The sequence below is a fragment of the Aquarana catesbeiana genome, linkage group LG06, assembly GCF_042186555.1.
Source record: "Aquarana catesbeiana isolate 2022-GZ linkage group LG06, ASM4218655v1, whole genome shotgun sequence".
Taxonomy (NCBI): Eukaryota; Metazoa; Chordata; class Amphibia; order Anura; family Ranidae; genus Aquarana; species Aquarana catesbeiana.
The window spans coordinates 17,898,950-17,922,961 of NC_133329.1; the positions used below are offsets into that span (position 1 = coordinate 17,898,950).

The following is a 24,012-nucleotide window of genomic DNA, read 5'->3' on the forward strand; positions in this document are numbered from 1 at the left end:
AAGAAAGTAGTCTTCTTTTAATGGATGATTTCTCTACTCCAGATGGCATTTTGGCAGGCAGAGGTTCCTGTTTATTTTCTCCAGTCGGTAGATCACTTTCAACCTTTCAACATTTGACTCTGTTTCAAGATCTACAACATCTTCTTCTGCCACTGATTCCATTGGTTCATCACTGATCTCAACAAGAGCATCTTCATGAGGAACATCATTTTTTTTTTTTTACCAAAGAATGAATCAATTTTGCTAGTAGATGCCTCATTTTGTCTTCTTTGCCTACTTACCGTATATACTCGAGTATAAGCCGAGTTTTCCAGCACATTTTTTTGTGCTGAAAATGCCCCCCTCGGCTTATACGCGAGTCAAGCACTTTTCTGCAGCAGAGAATGACATTTTCCGAACCAACTTTGGGGCCCCGTATCTCAAGACTACTTGGTGCTAGGAACCCCAAATTTGGTGTGCATACCCAGTGGAACTAGCACTACAACATATCCAAAGCTGGATTCCTAGCACCAAATGGCCCCGAGATACAGGGCCCCAAAGTCGGTTCGGAAAATGTCATTCTCTGCTACAGAAAAGTTCTTGACATTTTCTGAACTGACTTTGGGGCCCCATACCTCGAGGCCACTTGGTGCCAGGAACCCCAACTTGGATATGTTGTAGTGATAGTTCTACTGGGTTTGCACACCAAATTTTGGGGTTCCTAGCACCAAGTGGCCCAGAGATATGGGGCCCCAAAGTGGGTCAACTGTGTCCATCTGCAGCAATGTAATTTCGGGACCCTTTGGGTCCAGAGACCCCAAATTTTGGCTGCAGCTAGGGGGGCATCTAGGAACCCTTAACTACTGAGTTTGAAGTTCGGGAGACCTATGGCTGCAAATGGGCACAGTGAGGCTGCAAATGGGCATTGTTGACCCTCTTTTCCACTTACAGTAGCTGTGCATTTTTAACCCTAGGCTTATACTCGAGTCAACAAGTTTTCCCCAGTTTTTTTGTGGTAAAATTAGGTGCCTCGGCTTATATTCGGGTCGGCTTATACTCGAGTATATACGGTAATTTTCTTTTTGTAGCACCACTTTTATGTTTATAAGTTCCAGACATTGCCAATTTATTTTTTATACCTGATGATATAATAAGGAACAAGTATCCCTTGTCATGGACAGTTGTGAAAAAAACTTTAACAACAACATGCTTTAACCTTTCACTGACCAGGCTTTTTTTTTGGAACTTTTTGTTTATATCAGTATTTTTTGTTAGAAAATTACTTAGAACCCCCAAACAGTATAATTGTTTTTAGCAAAGAACCTAAAGAACCTAGGGAATAAAATGGCGATTGTGATTGTTTTTTATGTCATGTTTTATGTTTATTATGCTATTTGCGCAGCAGTCTTTCAAATGCAATTTTTTGGGGGAAAAAAATAATTTTAATGAATAAAAAATTAAAAAAAACACAATTTATACCCCATTTTTTTTTTTGTAAAATGCGAAAGATGTTACACCAAGTAAACAGATAGATGTTATGCTTTAAAATTGTGCACACTCGTGGATGGTGACAAACTACGGTACTTAAAAGTCTTCATAGGCAAAGTTTTAAATGCCTTTACAGGTTACCTGTTTAGAGTTACAGAGGAGGTCTGTTGCTAGAATTATTGCTCTCACTCTATGTTTGCAGGGAAACCTCATATGTGTGGTGAGAACAACATTTAGAGATGCGAGCGCGACCTACATATACGTTCGCTTCTGTGTGAGAGCACGGAGGGATGGAGACTCTTTAAAAAAATATATATATTTTTACGCTGCCCCTATAATTGTTTTTATAAGGATGACAGGTCCTCTTTAGAGAGAGATCTGGGGTCAAAAAGACCCCAAATCTCTTCTTTACCTTTTAAATCTAAAGATCAAAAAAAAAATGTGATCTTTTGCTTTAAAAAATAAATATTTACTTTCAGCTTGGACCAAAAGTGACGTCATGACATTGCTCCGGTCCTCCAAGGCCATAGAGTAGATCAAAGAGAATCTACTCTTTATTCACCTTTGGGAGCAGCCAGCCGCATCGTTTCTAGTGTGAACCGGCAGAAATGGTAAGCCTATGAAGCACTGCATTCCAGCCGCTCATGAACTGCTCAGAAGGCATTCATGAAAAATCCGGCCATCAGTTGCAAAAAAACAGTACCGGAGTCGTAGCCAATAGCTTCAGCCATGATCCCAGTAAAACCACTTGCAAACTGCAACGTACAGATCCATATTGCGGTCAGCAAGTGGTTAACAGACTGCCAAGTTGGAAGTTCAGGTGTATTCCACCTGTCTCTGAATAGGGGGTTTTGCACTGATGTTGAAAACATAATAAACAAGCAACAGGAAACATAAAACACTGGAGTGCACAAGAAACTACACGTTACATGTTCCACTCGTTTTTAGGGTGACATGTTCTCAGTGCTGCAGCAGCTCCCTGCTGACCCCCCTCCCTGTGACAGCAGTACAGGGAGATGTTCGCTGTACTGGCTGTCACTTTTTGAAAACAGGGCAGACATGTGGGGCTCCACCCCCACACGGCTGCGTCATTGGTTTTCAGAGCTCTGTGTGTGAATGAACAACAAGTCCCGACATCTTTTACAGCTTGTAACTTTCAATAAACTATCAAGATGCTGTTGAGTAGGGATGAGCCGAACACCCCCTGGTTCGGTTCGCACCAGAACCTGTGAACGGACCGAAAGTTTGCGCGAACTTTAGAACCGCATTAAAGTCTATGGGACTCGAACTTTCAAAATCAAAAGTGCTAATTTTAAAGGCTAATATGCAAGTTATTGTCCTAAAAACGGTTTGGGGACCCGGGTCCTACCCCAGGGGACAAAAAAAAGTTTTAAAAACGGACGTTTTTTGGGAGCAGTGATTTTAATGATGGTTAAAGTGAAAAAAAAAGTGAAATATTCCTTTAAATATCGTACCTGGGGGGTGTCTATAGTATGCCTGTAAAGTGGCGCGTGTTTCCCCTGCTTAGAACAGTCCCTGCACAAAATGACATTTTTAAAGGAATAAAAGTCATTTAAAACTGCTTGCGGCTTTAATGTAATGTCGGGTCCTGGCAATATGGATGAAAATCAGTGAGACAAACGGCATGGGTACCCCCCAGTCCATTACCAGGCCATTACCAGGCCCTTTGGGTCTTGTATGGATATTAAGGGTAACCCCGAACCCAAATTAAAAAAAGGAAAGGTGTGGGGCCCCCAGGCCCTATATACTCTGAACAAGAGTATACAGGCGGTGCAAACAAGACAGGGACTGTAGGTTTGTTGTTAAGTAGAATCTGTTTGTAATTTTGAACTGGTACATTTTTAAAGTGTAGCTCCAGCCAAAAAATCTATTTTAAAGCTTTTTGGAAAACATAGAGAAGGGTTATCACCCCTGTGACATTTGTTTTGATGTCTGTGCACCTCTTCACAAGATCTCACCACACTTTCTGTCCCAATGACAAATGTTTTTTGAAAATTTTGGGTTTTTAGTGAAACAAGGATTGGTGATAAAGCATCAGTGGAAAGGAGAAATGTTTTTCCCACATTAACTCTTACAGGAGAGAATTTCCCTTCCTAGGGGTAGATTTCATCTCACTTCCTGTTTTCTCCTTCCGTTTGCAAGTAGGAGTCGTTTGTAAGTTGGATGTTTGAAAGTAGGGGCCTGCCCTACATACTCTGCAGAAATTGGGGCCTTTGGTGTTGGTGTTGCCACAACACTGTAAGCCCTCACAGTTACTCTTGGAGGGTGCAGGAACGGGCCCTGCTGTGAAATATTAGATCAAGAATTGTAATGATATGCCCCTGTTGAACAGTGGTAGAAAAATTGGGCCTTTGGTGGTGGTGGTGGTGCTGGTGCCACAACACTGTAAGTCCTCACAGTTACTCTTGGTGGGCACTGGAACAGGCCCTGCTGTGAAATATTATATCAAGAATTGTAATTACATGCACCTGTTGAACAGGGGCAGAAAAATTGGGCCTTTGGTTGTGGTGTTGCCACAACACTGTAAGCCCTCACAGTTACTTTTGATGAGCGCAGGAATGGGCCCTGCTGTGAAATATTAGATCAAAAATTGTAATTACATGTCCCTGTTGAACAGGGGCAGAAAAATTGGGCCTTAGGCACTGGTGCCACAACACTGCACCCCCTCACAGATGCTATAGTTGGAGCGCAGGAATGAGCCCTGCTGCAAAGTATTGCAGCAAAAATTGTAATTATACGCCCCTGTTAAACAGTGGCTAAAAAATTGGGCCTTGGGCACTGGTGCTGGTGCCAAAACACTGCAACCCCTCACAGATACTATAGTTGGAGCGCAGGAATGAGCCCTGCTGCAAAGTATTGCATCAAAAATTGTAATTACACGCCCCTGTTAAACAGTGGCAGAAAAATTGGGCCTTGGCCACTGGTGGCGGTGCCCAGAACCAAAAATGTTCTTACAAGCTATCAGCATTAAAATTGAGGAAGGAAGATGATTGTCACTCAGCATAACAGGATAATCACTCAGCATCAGCATAGGCAGTCTTGAAGGGATCTCACATTAAAAAAAAAAATCAATCGGTTACATCAGCATCAGGTGCTTGGTAGCTGGTGATCTAAGACTGATTCATTTTTATGAAGGTCAGCCGATCGACCGATTTGGTGGCGCACCCTGTGATCGGTTACAAAGCCTCCAGCAGCACTGAATGTGCGTTCCGAAAGAACGCTGGATGCAGGACAGGCCAGTAGCTCAATTGCATACTGTGCAAGCTCTGGCCAGTGATCCATCCTCAAGACCCAGTAACCCAGAGGATTTTCGGTGGGAGAGGTGTCCAAGTCTGATCTTGCCCCTAGGTAATCCTGCACCATGTGAATCAGACACTGGCGATGGTTTCTGGAACCGACCAGACCTTGTGGCTGTGGACTAAAAAATTGTCTGAACGCATCGGCCAGACGGCCACCTTCTCCACCGCTCCTTCTATGACTGACCAAAGCCTCAGCAACACGTTGTCCAGGAAGACCAGGATTGTAACCTTCCAGGCTCTGGAAACGCGTTGCACAAACCTTTCTGCAAGGCCTTCCTTACCCTTGTAACGTGGATCAAGGAGGGTTGCCAGCCAGTAATCATCCCTCCCCTTTATACCACGAATACGAGGATCCTTCCGCAGGCTTTGCAGGATCAGGGAGGCCATGCAGCGTAGGTTGCTGAGGCATTCGGTCCAGAGTCCTCTGGGTCACTAAGGATGACATGATGCGCAGCCACCTCCTCCCAGCCACGTACAAGTCCATGGGTTTCTTCGGACGGCAAATGATCCCTTGAAGACTGCTGCTGTTGCTGAGTGCCAGGCTCCACCTCCATGCTGACACAATCCTCCTCCTAGGGAGGCTAGGGAAGGAGTGACTGATGCCATTGGCAGCTGCTTTGCCAGACAAAGTACCCTGAGCCTGGGTGAGAGAGGATGAGGAGGATGAGGAGGATGAGGACGGCTTGGTAATCCACTCTACCAAGTCTTCCGCATGTTGCGGCTCAACACGGCCAGCTGCCGAAAAAAAGGACAAGCGCGTCCCACTGCCACGTGCTGATGAGGATGCACCATCTCCATGACCAGCATTGTTGCCTCTAGACACAGAGCCTGCTTGCCCTCTTTTATTGGCTTGTGACTGTCTGCCTCTCCTTGTTGGCCTTCCAGACATACTAATAGCCTGCAGTGAGATGTAGCTGCACAAAGCTGGGATGTATATATACTGATACTGCAGCTAGCAGAATCAACTGCCTGCCTATAGTATTATTAGTATGAGAACACCAGCAATTGTCTTCAGGTAGCTTTAGGTGCACACTGTGCAGAGGAAACAGTACACTAACTGTAAATACTGCAGCTGCCTGCCTGTGATATTAATAGGATCAGAACAACAGCAATTGTCTTCAGGTAGCTTTAGGTGCACACTGTGCAGAGGATGCTCTACACTAACTGTAAATACTATAAAAACACCTGCCTGCCTGTCAATAGGAAGAGAATAACAGGAACGGATCTAGCTAAACTGAATACAGTATATATATATACACACACACATCACCTAGAATGCATATATATATACACAATACACAGTTAACTGACTCGCCTGCCTACTCTATCAAACGTAAATCAAATGACTGTCTCTCTGTCTATCTCTCTCCGCCGCAACACACTACACAAGGCCGCCATGCAGGCGGCCTTATATAGTGTGGGGTGTGTACTAAACCCCCTGAGCCATAATTGGCCAAAACCACCCTGGCTTTGGCCAATTACGGCTCTCTGTACAGATGGCGCTGTGCATGCTTGGCCAATCATCAGCCAGCAATGCACTGTGATGCCGCAGTGAATTATGGGCCGTGACGCGTCACTCGAATTTGGCGCTAACAGCCCATAACGTTCGCAATTCGACGAACGGTCGAACAGGCGATTTTCGAGTCGAACATGGGTTCGACTCGAACTCGAAGCTCATCCCTACTGTTGAGCACTGTGGTAGTTCATTGAGTCTTCCTGTCAGTGTGAAATCTGCTGATCACTGGTACAATGCTTTACAGGGTCTGCAACAAAAAAATAATAAATGCACATTTTTTTTTAACTCCAAAATGTGCATTTATGATTTTTTCTAAAAAGGTGAACTTTTTTGTAATCTGTTCTATTCGGAAGATGGTCGTGGACTGATGTCATTACAATTTTAATAGTCCCTTTATTGGGATTTTTAATTAATTTTTTATGTCTCGCTCCTGGTTGAGTGCTTTTAATTAGGGTGTATTGCCCTTCAAATTTTCAGATCCGAGTGTCCTTTTGAATTCTAAAAGATAATGTATGGAGGTTTTGTTTTGTCCCCTACACTGTGTGAATTGACATTATCAGTCTGGTTTTATCTTATTATTTATCTCTGCTGTGTAGTGATCTGTCTCCCAATGAACGGCTCTCATTCTATTAAAGGTTTATTTATGAGTTCAGGGTGGTGTTTTGTCTGCCCTGCCTGAGAGCGCGATTTGTTGTGTGATGGTTGCTATGGCTATATAAGAGTATCGCGGGCCGTCGACGTGCATCCGACCCAACGCTGATGAAGTCCCCGCCTACAGGACGTAACGCGTACGGGGGCGGAGGAGTCACGCCTGACGTCACCCGAGGCCATCTTCTAGGTTGGAAACAACCTTACACGTTCTTAATACCTGTGCTCAGTTTTGGAGTGCAACTTATGTGAGTAGAATCTTTTATATTTCACTTGGCAAATAAAGTAGTTTATACAGAGAGCACTAGATTTTCCTCTTCCTCTTTTTCTATGATTGCCTACTGTGAGAAATCAACGTGAGAGGCTTGGATTACTTGTGGTGGAGGGACCTCAATCACTGCTCCATTGTTCTGTCTGCCTGATTCACTTGGGGAAGCTATTTTTGGACTTATTCCAGTGCCTGGATTGTTACACCTAAATTACAAGCTGACACTTAAGGTAAATTCAAAATAATCCCTCACATGAACAGAAAAAAATAAATAAAATAGTGCAGCGCAATAGAATTGAAACTAATAGTCCATAATAAAAATTATGATACTGATATTCAAATACAATCAGCCAAAAATGTAAGAGACATTCTTAGTGTACAGATGACAGTGTTAGACCCCTTTCACACTGAGCTACCCCGGTCGTCAGTGGTAAAGTGGCGCTATTTTTAGCGCCGCTTTACTGTCATTTTAGCGCCGCCATTTGACCGCTAGCGGGGTGGTTTTAACCCCTCGCTAGCGGCCGAAAAGGGGTTAAATCCGCCCGCAAAACACAGCTGCAGCAGCTCTTTGCCGGCGGTATGGCGGCGCTGCCCCATTGTTTTCAATGGGCAGGAGCGGTGGAGGAGCGGTGGAGGAGCGGTGTATTCACCGCTCCTACACAGCTGCAAAGAAGCTGCTGGCAGGACTTTCTGTGATGCCCTGCCAGTGCAGCGCCCCAGTGGGAAAGCACTCGGGCTTCCACACTGTGTTTGCAGCTGAGGCTTTTTCCAGGCGCTATGCAGGCGCTATTTTTAGCACCGTAGCACCTGAAAAATGCCTCCAGGGTGAAAGGGGTCTTAGAGAAAAGGGCGCAGTGCATACATTTCAGTGATTATATATATATATATATATATATATATATATATATATATATATATATAGCGAATAACACTCACTTACATAGGCATGCTCACGGGGTGTGCCAGGTGTGCCTGGGCACACCCTAATCACCCTGTGTGGCGCAGATTTCCCCTGTTTAAATCCCTGATATTTCACTGAAACCCCCTAACGGGGCTTCCAAAAAATGTGTAAAAAAAAAATCTAAAATTAAAAAAAAAATAATAAAAAATAAAATAATAAAAATAAAAACTACTGACACCATCCACTGCCCTATCTATGCTCTACTGACACCGTTAGCATATATACACATGCACACACACATATGTGTGTGAGCTCGGAGGTGCACACCCTAATGCAATAGGCTGTGCACACCTATGCTCACTTAGCGCAGGTTCACATTGACAGCGGGAATGAAAGCGTGTGAGTTCAGCTGAACCCGCATGTCAGTCCGAGTTTGGCGGAGATTTCAGAGACAGGTTGCTGCATGTTGCTGCACAGATGTCTATGGAAATCGCACCCAAAAGTCGCCAAAAGTAGTACAGAAACTACTTTTGGGAATCAGTGTGGCGCTGCAAATGCGGCGTTGCACCGATTCGGGCAGTGCCATTGCCGGCAATTGCCACCCCGCCGTTTTGCCATGCGATTTGACATGTCAAATCGTATGCCAAATTGCTCCAATGTGAACCAGGGCTAAGTGCTATTCCCTATATATAACACTGATATCTATACACTGAGTGGCATTCAATGTACCAGATATCAGTGTGCACTAGTGAATAGCACCTGGATCTGGTAACTAGGTACAGGGCAAGTTCTTACAAAAACATAATGCATACAACTGCTGTGCTGCACTGCTGTCATTATCACACTGACCTGCTGCTGTACACAGGGCAGGTCAGTGTGGGTGGCCAATTCGAAGATGAGAGTCCCCTGACTGTCCGCTCTGTTTGCACTCTCTGCACTCTGCACTGCAGCCTCCAGCTCCCTTACCGACAGTCCCCCACACGGCAGTGAGATATGGCCCCGCCCCTCAGCTGAATTCCCCAGGGGGAGAGGTGGTCGGAGGCGCGCTTGTCTCTGCAATAATCCCCATACGGCTGCCGCTGATGGCTCTTGCTCTTTCATTCTGATCCATCCCGGCCAGCTCGCTCCTCTCGCCAAGGATTTAGTTCACTGCTCCTCGGGGCGGGCATAGTGTTCTCAATTCCGCCGCAATCTGTATGATAGGCTGCGGGCACCTCTAGGGGCAGACTGAGCCTCTCATGGGGCCCAACCTCGCGGGCCCTTAGTCAGTGCCTGAGTGCCCGAATGGTCAGTCCGTCCCTGTCCCTGTCATGTTGCTAGGCAGAACAGGGAAATGCCTTGTTTACAAGGCCTCTCCGTTCTGCCTCTCTGTGGCACGTTCGCGGGCCACCGGTCGACATTGAGTCTGTGGGACTCGTGCACACGCCCACTAACCGCCGTTGACAGAGTGACATACGGGTACGACGTTTTGCGCACCCGTGCCACTTATCGGTGTAAGCCGGCCAGCAAGTGTTTAATATTCGTTGCTATTGTTGTTGACATACTATATAGTCAGCAGCAGAATTGCTTCCAGGTGTTTAATTAAAGTGTTTTAAAAAAAAAAATGTTAAGATGCAAGGTATAACACAGTGCTTTTGCCATGTCAATTGTTCCTTTCTATGCTGTACAATACCTGGTTGATCATGCCTGTTTCTGTCTTATGCCATGTACACATGACCGGATTTTCGACGGACTGAACTCTGAAGGACTTTTTGACGGACTTTCAACGGAGTTCCGACAGAGTTCCAATGCAACGGACTTGTCTACACACGATCACACCAAAGTCCGACTGATTGGAACGTCATGACGTACGACCGGACTAGAATAACCAAGTTCATAGCCAGTAACCAATAGCTGCCCCAGCGTCGATGTTCATCCATCGGACTAGCATACAGACAAACTGATTTTTCAACCGGACTCGAGTCCGTCGGAAAGATTTGAAACATGCTCCATTTCTAAAGTCCGTCTGATTTTTCGACAGCAAAGGTCCGATGAAGCCCACACACGATCGAATTGTCCGGCAGATTAGTTCCGTCGGACCTTTGCTGTCAAAAAGTCCGGCCATGTGTACACGGCATTACCCTCTGTAAACTGATCACATTTATCATGGCTGCTGATCTCTGATGATGTGGTCAGTTTACGTGCCTCTCTCATCCAACTCTCTCCTCAGCGACTCTGCACCTCCCCCTCTCCCCCTCCCTCTCTCCCTGTCTGTTTCAAGTTGTGTGAGAGCCGATCTTTCTTGAGATCGAATAACTGACCCTTCCTGCAATCGACCGACCAATCCCTCCTGCGATCAACTGACCAACCCTTCCTGCAATCGACCGACCAATTCTTCCTGCGATCAACTGACCGATCCCTCCTATGATCGACTGGCTGATTCTTCCTGCAGTCGATCAGACCTACCATCAATCTATCGATCCTTCTTTTGATCGACCCATGCTTCCTGTGGTAGATCGACTTATCCTTCCTGCAATCGATCAACCGATCCTTCGTGCAACCAATCAAACAATCCTTCCTGCAACCAATCGACGATCCTTCCCTACTTTGATCCCTCCTACGATCGACAGACCGATTCTTTCTGCGATTGATGGACCAACCCCTCCTGCGATCGCCTGACCAACCCTTCCTTTGACCAACCCTTCATTGGATCGATTGATCCTTTCTTATTTTTGATCTTTCCTTCCTTAGTTATTTTTGTGCTAGTAATTATTTGCAATGTTATTTATCCATTTCATATAGTATAATATCTGGTTGATCCTGCCTGTTCCTGTGTTCTTGTCAGTAAGTTGACCATACTAATCATGTCTAGCGTGGTCAGTTTACATCTTTTGTCATCCTGCAGCATCTGTATCTCCTTCTCCCCCCCTCCCTTCCTGTCATTTGCATAGTCTGTGTGAAGCCCCTTCTCTCCCCGCCCCTTCCCAGCCTGAAACTGAAACTAGACCAGCAGAGGGATGTGAGCCCCTCCCACTGGAGTCTCTCTGCTAGGGAGAAAGACCCAAGTAAACCATGTGACTGCACAGAAGCACTGCCGGCAAAAGGTATTTAGAGACTATATTGCCGAAAAAAAAACACACGGCCATTACTATTGCCCCATAACAGAACCTACCATGGGAGTATATTGTGGAATTTTACTTCCCTTCCCACCACCAGCAGTACCACCTACAAAAATGGTACTTGTATCTTACCTGAAATCAGCTGAAGTAAGATGCATCGGATTTGGCTCAGTTTTGCCTCCACCAGGCCGGTTTCTATCAGTTGGCGGAGTCTGAGGGGGCAGAGTAAATTCATCTCCATCTCAGAGAAGAGAATCAGTTCAATGGCGGAGAAAGGGCTCTGTCTCCACTGAGCCCTCATCCCTTTCTCACACATCAAATCCTCCAGGTCTCCAATGACCATTATTATGTTTTCAGCTCCTGGATGTCATAGAAGGAACAATGTCATCATAATTGTTGTGCTGTCAGATTCAGACTAATGAGTTACAGGAAAGTTGTTCTGAGACTCGGGCTTCAGTGGAGCGTTGACTACTCCCAGACTGCATTAGATTTTATTTCCCTATGTAGTTCCCGGTTCTATAGGATATTCTTTCCTCACTATGCTATATATATTACATACAGTAGATAGTTATTGAATGTCCTTCTTACCATGTGATTGCAGGAGGTGGTCCAGATACATATTCAGGTCATACAAAGATTTCCCTGACTTCATGGAATGGCAGAAGATTATCATGGTGCACCTTGAGGCCACAGATCTCCAGAATTGGTCTCCAACCCATGACAGGGCCAGACAGAACATGGAACTGATCATCCTATCGGCAACTTCATGTGTGATCCAGTTGATGTCTGTGTCAGAGTCCCAGAAGAAGACTCCCAGTTTCTCTCCGTTTTCTTGCCTTGAAAAGGATCAAGAACAGATGTCAAATACACAAGTGTTAAACTCATCAAGTCATCCAATTTTATATGGCACATCAATCTGTCAAAGTGAAGCTCCATCCAAAACATATTTAGTTCAAGACAGACATGGAGAAGGGTTAGAACTTTGGCCATGCGTCTGCTAACTGTGATCCTTACATCTAATCTCAATGGAAAGAACAAATCTCTCCAAAGTGAAGGAAAATATGACCTTTTAGAGTTGTCACCAGAACATGTGTGTCCATTGGAAGATTTCACCTCCTGTTCTGGCTTGTCTTATTTTGAACTTCAGCCTCAATATCTTGGACAGTTGTCCTTGTGGCAGAAACTGAGAGCCAAGTGTTAGCTGGAATTTCTTTTGAAACGGATACAAAGTTTCCTTTAATGTTTATTTTAATTGTAGAAAGCAAATTCAATCTTTCAGTTGAGTTGTGTCTAAAGTTCAAAACTGGATAGATGCCAAGAAACTATATCAAACAGGTCAACAAATGGCCTGCAAGTAGAGTGCTGGACCCAGTGGCCAGGGCCGTCTTTAAAGAGGGAGTCCCGTGAAAAAATTTTTTAAAAGTCAGCAGCTACAAATACTGCAGCTGCTGACTTTTAAAATAAGGACACTCACCTGTCCCAGGGCCCAGCGATGTCAGCACCCGAGACCAAATCGTCCCTCGGTCCTCGGGTGCTGCCGCCGTCATTCTCTGTAAGGGAATCAAGAAGTGAAGCTCTGCGGCTTCACTTCCCGGTTCCCTACTGCGCATGTGCGAGTCGCGCTGCGCTTCCTAACTGGTCCCCGCTGTCTCTGGGACACGTGTGTGTCCCAGCAGACAGCGCAGTGGGGATGGGAAGAGGCATAGACTCCTGTGGGAGTCTATGCCGGAAGTGGGTGCAAATACCTGTCTTAGACAGGTATCTGCACCCCCCTCCCCCCTGAAAGGTGCCAAATGTGACAACGGAGGTGGGGAGGGTTCCGAAAAGCGGAGGTTCAATTTTTGTGTGAACCTCCGCTTTAAGGCAGGGCAAAAGGGGCAGCTGCCCTGGGCCCCATCATTGTTGTGGGGCCCAAAGCAGCTGCCTCATACTTACCAACTATCCCAGTTTAAATTCCCTTGAAGTTTTAGTCCTGTGCTGTGTCCCGATATCTCAGTGTGAAGTGCTGCTACTAATGCTGCTCAGCTCTGCCCTATTGTTGTGTACAGATGACTCACCTGCAGACCCTGTATTTACATGCAAATAACGGCAGTGATATGTAAATAGCTGTGTCATTCATATGTAAATAACCGTGGAGCTGCAGCATTGATATGTAAATAGAAGCTGCATTCATATGTATATAATGCCTCCCTGAAGTCATATCCACCATCACCTATACTGAATGCTGCCCACTGGGGACGTAAAGGAGCATGCCTAAAAGTCCTGAATGCAACTGTGGTCATTAAGCCTAACATCAGCCTGTTCTGCAAAGGTAAGCAAATTGGTGGTGGTGGTGGTGGTGGTGGTGGGGGGGTAGTGTGCGGTGTGCAGAGAAGGAGTTACAGTTTGGGCTGCACAGGTGAGCAAGGAGGGATGTATGGGAGGTAAGGAAGGTGGGTGCAAAGATGAGCAGAGTAGGCAGGTAGAATTAAAGGGGTGGAGGGTTGGAGTGGAGAGGATGGGGGAGGTTTGGGGTGCAGAGTTTAGAAGGGGTTTTAGGATGAAAAGGTGCACTGACCGGGTGGATAAAGATGTAGGTTCCGTATAGGGCAGCCCATTCATTTCAGTAATAAGCGTATATTGATTGGTTTGGGCAAAAATTATAGCGTCTACAAAATAGGGGATAGATTTATAGCATTTTTATTATTATTTTATTTTTTACTAGTAATGGTGGCGATCTGCGATTTTTATTGTGACTGCGACATTATGGCAGACACATCGGACAATTTTAACACATTTTTGGGACCATTGGAATTTAAACAGCGATCAGTGCTATAAAAATGCACCGATTACTGTAAAAATGTCACTGGCAGCGAAGGGGTTAACACTAGGGGGCGATCAAGGAGTTAACTGTGTTCCCTGGGAGGTGATTCTAACTGAAGGGGGAGGGGAATGACTAGAGGAAGTGACGGATCGTGGTTCCTAGCTAACAGGAACTAAGGATGAGCTCCAGCGTGTTCGCACAGCCCATGTGCAGAGACCGCCAGGAAGTCGGCACTGCGCTGCGCTCATCACAGGCAGTGAGACATTTCCCAATCTCTGCAGCCACGCATTGGGACAATGTCTCACTGCTTGTGATTAGTGCAGCGCAGTGCCGACTTCATGGCGGGCTTGGCACGTGGGCTGTGCGAACACGCCGGAGCTCATCCTTAATAGGAACGTACAATCTGTCACTCCTCACAGAACAGAAAAGGGATTTGTGTGTTTATCGCTCGTGGCCCGCGGTCATTGCGACCGTTGGCCATGAGCATTGGCACCCCGCTGTGCAGCGGGAGCGCTCGAGCGCGCCTGCTATTCTAGTCCCGCAAGCCGAGGTATAGCTACAACGGTTCGCGGGATCGTGCCGACCTGCTGCAATAAAATGATGGCTGCTGGTCGGCAAGCGGTTAACAATGAATGGCACTGCTGTGTATCTGCTAAAGGGCAGCACGTTTGTGCTGTAAGGAAAGCGGCTAGCTGCTATTTATTGTATGTCTCAGAGTAGGTGGAGAGCGAAATTGCATGGAGGGGGGCCCAAGAAAATGTTTGCCCAGGATCCAATCAATAATAAAGATGGCCCTGCCAGTGGTAGGCAAGATAGTATTTTAAGTCCAAGTTTTAAAGGCAGCTCTTTGTCAACCTTGATAACCTTTTGGGTCCCCAAAGAAGTCTAAAAGAATATAAAAAGAATGAGAGCACCACAGGTCTAATGCTACTGTAGCGCTGGTAGATTTTCAATCTACTTCTTATAGGTAAATTTAGTGGGTTATCTGTTTCATACATAGTCAGATTTGCCTCTGTTCCAGCTTGGCTGAGTTGCATGTAGTTTCACACTGTGCCTGTGGGTGTCGTTGTCGCCATGGGTCGGTGTTGGAAAGGCAACGCGTTGAAGCGTATGAGTGCTCCTCTGTCCCGGAGATAACTCGGTGGAGGTGGTCCTCCGAGTTGCATTCTGGGAGAGGGTATTTATGGAACAGACGCCATGTTGTGAGGTTCGTTTCGTTCCACCTGCTGGCCCTCCTGGCCGACAGGTATGTGTTAGGAGTACCACCACGTGGTGCTCCGACCGGGAGACCCACGTTGATGCAGCGTGTGAGTGGGCCCAGAAGCCTGTCTGGGGCCTACCACAGCAGCAAGGGAATGGTCCTGAGCTGTCTATCCTGAGTGAAGGAGCTGGACAACCGAGAAGATCCCAGGGGAGGACCAGTCATGGAAGGATCATACAGAGTGCTGGTCTGGAGAGGGGCCTGGTGACTCAGTTGGAGGACGCATCCTAAAGTAATCCTCCCGCATAGTACTGCTGGGTCAGCTTAAAGGTTCTAGTGCTGTGTTTGCTATTCACCGTAAACCATTACATCCTGTGGCAGAGGATCGTACGGGATTCTATTCCATTCAAGTCTGTGGCAGAGACTTTTGTTCGTGCTACGTACCGGCTGCTAGGTTAGTGAGAGAAACCTATCCAGGCGGGCAAAGATTCAACATGTTTAAAGAGAGTACATTCACCTACAAGATTCCTAATACTACACTAAGAAAAGGTATTTGAACTTCCCTGCAACTCTTCTTCTATCTCCTTCCTGCTACTTCCTTCAATTACCGGTTCTGGTGAAATTGAGATAACGAAGGTGACGGTAACAGCCCGCTTTAAACCAGCAGCTCCACCGAGAGTTATTGCTACACTAGTCTAAAAGAAAGAAATAGTAATATTTAGGAAGGGGGGGAATAGCACAGGGTGATTGTTGTTGATCAGGCAATTATCTGGGGAACTGATGATCAGGAGGCTGCAACAGAAGCATTTATAGACCTTAAGAAATGTGGGTCTGGCTTTTCGGGTGAGTATTGGATCTGACGGGTATTTGTGTGTAATTGAAAGTATGGCTGTTGGGGTACCTTTATTGTTGTGGATGAGTATCAGGAATGTCAAGCCAGCCACCAGATTGGCGCACATGTGCAAAAGCTTGCACATGTTTTTGCGCATTGAAGCCTTACTAGATGGACAATCTTTCACACATCATACAAGCTCAGCACAGACATTGGAACCATGTGGGCTATTTAAACCTACCTTTTGAATAGGCTCAATGCTTGATGGTCTTTCAGTCTCTGTTCCTGTGAACTTGTGCTTGACCTTTATTGGTGACCCGGCTTCCATCTGACCCTTGAGTCCCCTGTCTGCTTCTGTTACCGTCCTTGGCCTGGACTTCTGACCTGGACTTCTGACCAAGCTTCTAGTAATCAACTTGGTACTACACTGCCTGAACGTTACCAACCACTGATTGTTCCTTACTTTATCCTATGAGTTGGTGATTTGCTGTTCATAGGCCCTGTCTTAGATGGACTTGTCGATTTTAGATGGGTGAGAGTCAAACAAATTAGAGATTAATTCCATATAACATGTTTTAAGCAGTTACAGCAACAGGGTTATATACATAAAATCTTCTGCCTTTTTAGCTTAAGGGTGTGGGGGTGTGGGGGGGTGGTTGGGGGTGGGGAGATGCTCAATCGCACGCTTTTATTGTCTAAATTAGCACTGAGGCCTGGTTCACACCTATGCATTACACTACACTACAGTCTATTTAACATGGTTTCCTATGGGACATGTTCACATCTGTGCTTTTTTTTATGCGCTGCATTTTTGGTAAGGGCAGGGACTTTTTTAACCGCTTCAATACCGGGCCTATTCTGGCACTTCTCTCCTTCATGTAAAAATCATCATTTTTTGCTAGAAAATTACGCAGAACCTCCAAACATTATATATGTTTTTTTTTAGCAGACACCCTAGAGAATAAAATGGCGGTCATTGCAACTTTTTATCTCACACGGTATTTGCGCAATAATTTTTCAAACGCCTTTTTTTTGGAAAAAAAAATGGTTTCATGAATTAAAAAAAAAAAACAAACAGTAAAGTTAGCCCAATTTTTTTCTATAATGTGAAAGATGATGTTACGCCGAGTAAATAGATACCTAACATGTCACGCTATAAAATTGCGCACAATCATGGAATGGCGCCAAACTTCATTACTTAAAAATCTCCATAGGCGATGCTTTAAAATCTTTTACAGGTTATCAGTTTAGAGTTACAGAGGAGGTCTAGTGCTAGAATTGTTGCACACGCTCTAACGCACGCGGCGATACCTCACATGTGTGGTTTGAGCGGCATTTACATATGTGGGCGGGACTTATGTGTGCGCTCGCTTCTAAGTGCGAGCTACCAGGACAGGGGCGTTTAATTTTTTTTTTTTTAATTATTTTATTTTTTTTTACTTTTTTTTTTATTTTTACACTTTTTTAACATTTTTTTTTATTACCTTTATTCCTATTACAAGGAATGTAAACATCCCTTGTAATAGGAATCTGTGTGACAGGTCCTCTTTATGGAGAGAAGTGGGGTCAATAAGACCCCACATCTCTCCTCCAGGCTGGAAAGCATCAGATCGGGAAAAAAAAATTCACCGATCTCATGCTGACAGCCGTGATCGCGGCTTCGTTTATTTCCGGGTACTCGGGCGTGATGTCATAATGTCGCGCCCGGGCCTCCAATGGTCATAGAGATGACTGGTGACCATCCGGTCACCTGTGATCTCTATCGTCAACATCCGGCGCCGACCGATTCTTTCTCCGGGCGCCCGATGGCACGAGAGAGACCGGAGAAGCACCGGATGGCGGTGGGAGGGGGGGGACGTCCCCTCCCGAAGCCTATAAAAACGATCAAGCGGCAGAACTGCCAAGAATGATATCTGATGATGCATCTAGCTGCAGGCATCATTCAGATATCACCCCACAAAGTAGAGGACATCATTTGACTATAGCCGGGTATTGAAACGCAAAACAGTGCTTTTTGGTTCAACAGACTTTAATGGAGATGCTGCAGCAAAGCATGTAATGCGTTTTTGATGCATTTTGATGCATTTTGCATTTTTAAATCTGCCCAACAACAAATTGGCCAAAAAAAAACAAACATAAAAACCGCAAAATGCAGAGTACATAAAAAAAAAAAGAAACACGTGAAAAACACATCAAAACCGCGTGTGCAAAAACAAAAATGGCTGCAGAAATGGATCAAAAAACAAATTGCATGGGTGTGAAGCAGGCCTTATTTTTGACTTCTTGTCACATGCAGTAAAGAATAAGTAAAGATTTGGGATTTCATTAGATCTGCGGGGCTCTCTCATACTTTATATATCCTGTAGGGACTACGCCAGGAAGATCTCTTTCCCTAGCTGCATTCTCCATAAGGTAATTATGTATTCTCAAATAGTGTTATACTTATGCCAACCAGTTTTACTCCGAATGGTCGTACCAGATAGATGAAGCCAGGAGATCACAGTCAGAGTTCTCAACAGATTTGAGAAGCCCATAGGTGACTCCACTCAGCAACCCCAAGCCTTAACCAAAATAGTTTGGGGTGGATAAATACTTTGATAGTAAAGTGCCATTGTTCCTTGGAAAGCATTCTAACTGTAACTGATACCCCAAAAACGGTGACCTACAACCATTTAGAACATATTTTTTTCTTACCTACTTGCTGCCATTTTCTGCTGAAAAGTGACACCTCCACCCTGGATCAGGCCCACTTTGGACAGGGTCTCTGGAATATTAAAATATAAAGACATATTGTTCTGGTTTGCAGTTCTGTTTAGATCTAAGCCGGCCCTGGACAGGAAAATGACCTTCTGATCTTGGGAACCTTCCATGGAAGCTTCTTCAGATTGACCCGTTGCCCTGTGTTTATAATGCGTAGAATCATTTGGGGGATTTTGAAGAGCACCTGTCCTCCTATGGTTTGGTAGATTTAAGACATACAAGGGATTACTTTTTCCCAGTTGGATCTCATCCTCATGAAATAAGGGTGTCCTTCTCACCACCACGGATCCATTCACCGCCACTTGGACTTTTCCACGTAGATTCAGAAAGACATCCTTCTTGTTCGATAAGTCAATCTCACAGAATTCCATCTCAGGCCCCTGATCCGAAGTGCAAACGTCCTGAGAAGTTTCATTTCCAAACTTAGCCACAGCTGACATATTAGTGGTAATGTTGTACTAATTCCTAGGATAAATTATGCTTCCCAAAACCAAGGACAGCCATTCCACTTCTTTGTCATCCTCTTCCTTCTCGCAGCCCGTGGGTTTAGATTATGTATTATCTAGTCCCATTTCCTGGTGTTCTGCACAAAAGCAGCCTTTTCTGTCTTTTAACTGAAGTTGCTCAACAGTTCACTGACTTTGAAACATGTTGTTTTTCAGGTCAGAGAGGAGATCTGGAATTCCCGGGAACAAGTTCCTGTTTTAACTCATTCCATGAATGGGCTTGTGTTTCAGATAAAGATGTAGTAAATTAGAAATATGGACCAAAATGAAAAATAATATGATGTCTGGGGTAGCATAACCAGGGTTGGCACTGCCATATGCCATCCTACCTAAGTACCATCCTGAACTAGTACCAGGCACTTTCATCATTAGGTGATCATCTCTTCTCTGTCCTGCAGTTAAATACAGCTGCTCGTAACCACTTAAAGACCAGGCCTCTTTTTCAGACTCGGTGTTTACAAGTTAAAAACAAGGTTTTTTGCTAGAAAATGACTTACAACCCCCAAACATTATACATTTTTTTCTAACGCCCTAGAGAATAAAATGGCAGGCATTGCAATACTTTTTTGTCACACCGTATTTGCGCAGCGGTCTTACAAGCGCACTTTTTTGGGAAAAAATTCACTTTTTTGAATAAAAAAATAAGACAACAGAAAAGTTAGCTGAATTTTTTTTGTTATTGTGAAAGATAATGTTACTCCGAATAAATTGATACCCATCATGTCACGCTTCAAAATTGCGCCGGCTCATGGAATGGCGTCAAACTTTTACCCTTAAAAATCCCCATAGGCAACGTTTAAAAAATTCTACAGGTTGCATGTTTTGAGTTACAGAGGAGGTCTAGGGCTAGAATTTTTGCTCTCAGTCTAACGTTTGCAGCGATACCTCACATGTGTGGTTTGACCATACTATTTTCATATGTGGGCGCTACTCATTTATGCGTTCGCTTCTGCGCACGAGCTCGTTGGGATGGGGCGCTTTAAAAAAAATTTTTTTTTCTTATTTATTTTACTTGATTTTATTTATTTTTTCACTGTTTAAAAAAAAAAATGGGTCACTTTTATTCCTATTACAAAGAATGTAAACATCCCTTGTAATAGAAAAAAAGCACCTCTTAAATATGAGATCTGGGGGGTCAAAAAGTCCTCACATCTCATATTTGGACTTAAATACAATAAAAAAAAAATTGTCATTTGAAAAAATGACAACAGAAAAATGTGCCTTTAAGATTTATGGGCGGAAGTGACGTTTTGACGTCGCTTCCGCCCTGATGTAGTATGGAGACGGGTGGTGGCCATCTTCCCCTCACTCATTTCCATACACAGCCATGGACAGGTCCCGATCGCCTCCGCCGCTGCCGACGGCTCCGGTAAGCGGCGGAGGGCGCAGGAGAGAGGCGGGAGGGGGGGTGGCACCTCTCCCGCCGCTGATAACGGTGATCTTGCGGCGAATCCGCTGCGGAGACCACCATTATCGTAAACTGTTACGAGATATCCATCTTCAAAGTGCCGATGTATATGTACATGAGCCGGTCGGTAAGTGAAAAAAAATGAATCTTCAACTGCAAACTGACATTCATCTTTAATTATCTCTTTGAGTTTTGCTCTTTGAGTTTTGCATTATGGTATTCATTGTTCTTAAAGTAAGCTTCAACTCTATCTGAGCACAACAAACTGAAAACACTATTTGATTCATTTTTAATTTTCAAAGCAACCCCCCCCCCCCATTTATCCATGTCTCCATGCTTTATTTTATTAAAGAGGAACTGCAGTCAATTATATAATTTGTAATAAACATGTCTTTGCTATTCTGAAGCTTCCCTCCAACCACTTTGCATATTATTCTATACATACTGTGATCCTGTACTTGCCAAATATGCTGCAGAAATCTCCCTCCACTGAGTCTGGCTGCAGCCATTTTAACTGTGGGCAGCTGAAGATGCTGCCTGTTCACTTCCTGGATTTACACAGGCACACCTCCAGCTCTGCAGCTCTCATTGGCCCTCTTATGGCTCACCCCCCCTCCCTTCCTGGCAAACTCTCTCGAGAGTGAGAGAGAGAGTTGTGCATGATGTCATTAACCTAGGCTTTTTATCAGAAAAAAAACAGGAAGTGGGCTGTATAAGGTGTTTACTGGCAGAAAAAAAAATGTTTTACTATCCAATGTTAAAACAACAACAAGGGCAGAAGATTTAATAGATGGAAATATGAAAAAATGACTGAAGTTCCTCTTTAAGCAATCACTTTGAAAAACAACACCTAGCATTTCTAGCTGTGGCCATATTGAGTAAGGGCAAATGATTCATGTAGCATTTAATTTCAGGAATCCATCTGCCCTTAGCTCAGCTATGCAGGCAGGGGGGCATGCTTATCTGAGTAAACCCTTCCTCCAGATGAAAGAAAAATAAAGGGCCATGAAGACTCCTGGAGAGGTATAACATAGTTTTGGCCTAGGCCAGAAACCAGGAAGCAACTGTCATGGTCAGGCTTGGAGACCAGAAGGTATAGCAGCAGAGAAGTTCCCACCAACCAGCAGGATAAGTAAACAAGCAGGGCACCCTGGAAGGTGCAGGGTCTAATTGTTAACCGGTCTTCACCAGAGCTCCTGATGGTGGAGATGGGTTTTGTTAGTACCAGATTGACGCTGTCCTCAGGATCACCCCACCAGGAGGTGAGCAAGCTGGGGTCCAGTAGTAGATATACACCAAGCAGACATGCAGTCAAAGACAGGGCCGATCCTAGGGTCACAGACACCTGGGTGCAGAAATATTTGTGGCGCCCCCACATGGGCGTGGTCATCATACTAACCCCTCCCCTTTACAAATCCTTCCATGGCAACGACTCAAACACAGAGATGCTCCTCTAAAGGAGTCTTTGTTACCCTGGGTTTCTCTCACGAACTCTTAACAATAAACAAAATACAGGATGGGAAGCAGAGTACTCTAATGGGACCTGGAGGGGGGGGGGCCCTCTCTAATGGACACAGAGAGGGCTCCTATTAGAGAGTTTGTTAGAAAGAGCCCCCAGACATACTGCAGACATGCTAGAGGAGATGGTTAGAGACCGCATACACGATACAGGAGATGGTCAGAGACTGTAGACATAATACAAGAGATGGTCAGAAACTGCGGACATGATACAAGAGATCAATGCTGCCTCACCAGTGCCCATCAAATGCAGCCTTATCAGTGCCCACCAAATGCAGCCTTATCATTGCCCACCAAATACAGCCTTATCATTGCCCACCAAATACAGCCTTATCATTGCCCACTAACTGCAGCCTACCAGTGCCCACCAAATGCAGCCTACCAGTGCCCACCAATTGCAGACTCATCAGTGGCCCCCAAATGCAGCCTACCAGTTCCCACCTTCTAAAAGCAAGTTGGTACCTCCTTCACAGTGCTCCTGTAATGTGAGTGCGCAATGTGAAGGACGTCACATACCACTAAAAATGGAGCTGTGCTGAGCTTCTATTAAACAGCAGTGTGTAATGAGGGGGTGGGGTTAGGCTGAGAGAGAGAGGGGGGCTGACAGAGGGGGGCTTGGCTGACAGGCGGTGGGGAGATGAGAGAGAGACCCCTAGCACGGTCCCTATCCACAGTCCCTCCTCTGCCCCCCATCCTAGTCTGTATCTGCAGGTAGGTCTGTGTCATTGTATGATGCCCAGTACCTTCTTGATCCGGGAGGTGCTCTGCTGCTTCTTCCAGTAGCTCCCTGGCTGCTTGCACCTCTGGCTCCTCCTTGTCCTCCAGGCCTCACTGCTGATGCTGGAGCAGAGAGGAGGTTGGAGGAGACGAAGTCCATGCTTTGGGACTCCGGGATGCTTCTGAGGCCAGAAGAGTATGACCCATGGAAGGCAGGAAGACTATGGCTTGTAGAAGGCTGGAAGACTATGGCACGTGGAAGGCTTGAAAACGAAGGCATGTGGAAGTCAGGAAGAATATGGCACATGGAAGGCTGGAAGAGTATGGCACATGGAAGGCTGTAAGAGTATGGCACGTGGAAGGCTGTAAGAGTATGGCACATGGAAGGCTGGATGAGTATGGCAAGTGGAAGGCTGAAAGAGTATGGCACGTTGAAGGCTGTAAGAGTATGACACGTGGAAGGCTGTAAGAGTATGACACGTGGAAGGCTGTAAAATTATGATATGTGGAAGGCTGGAAGACTATGGCACATGGTAGGCTGAAAGTGTTAGGCATGTGGAAGGCTGGAAGAGTATGGCATGTGAAAGGCTGGAAGAGTATGGCTCATGAAAGGCTGGAACAGTATGGCATGTGGATGGCTGGAAGAGTATGGCACGTGGAAGGCTGGATGAGTATGGCAAGTGGAAGGCTGAAAGAGTATGGCATGTTGAAGGCTGTAAGAGTATGACACGTGGAAGGCTGTAAGAGTATAACACGTGCAAGGCTGTAAAAGTATGATATGTGGAAGGCTGGAAGACTATGGCACATGGTAGGCTGAAAGTGTTAGGCATGTGGAAGGCTGGAAGAGTATGGCACATGAAAGGCTGGAAAAGTATGGCTCGTGGAAGGCAGGAAGAATATGGCACATGGAAGGCTGGTAGAGTATGGCACGTGGAAGGCTGGAACAGTATGGCATGTGGAAGGCTGGAAGAGTATGGCATGTGGAAGGCTGGAAGAGTATGGCACATTTAGAGAAGAGAGAGAGGGGAGAGATCACTCAACTGGGCTGA

At 45.3% G+C, this 24,012-nt stretch overlaps 1 protein-coding gene across 2 annotated transcripts in view; it reads right to left on the minus strand.

The window, feature by feature from the left end:
• The window catches only part of LOC141148200 (uncharacterized), a 41,726-nt gene extending 22,280 nt beyond the window's left edge, over positions 1–19,446 (minus strand). Inside the window, exons 1-3 of one of the 2 annotated variants that reach the window (XM_073635418.1) lie at positions 18,749–19,446; positions 11,807–12,054; positions 11,351–11,578 (exon numbers count right to left, since the gene is read on the minus strand). In XM_073635418.1, the coding sequence (XP_073491519.1) occupies positions 11,351–11,578; positions 11,807–12,054; positions 18,749–19,254 (982 nt within the window). In that variant the 5' untranslated portion in view covers positions 19,255–19,446. The remainder of the gene's footprint in view (positions 1–11,350; positions 11,579–11,806; positions 12,055–18,748) is intronic. The other variant, XM_073635417.1, reaches the window with a different exon arrangement.
• Between the last annotated feature and the right edge of the window lie 4,566 nt (positions 19,447–24,012).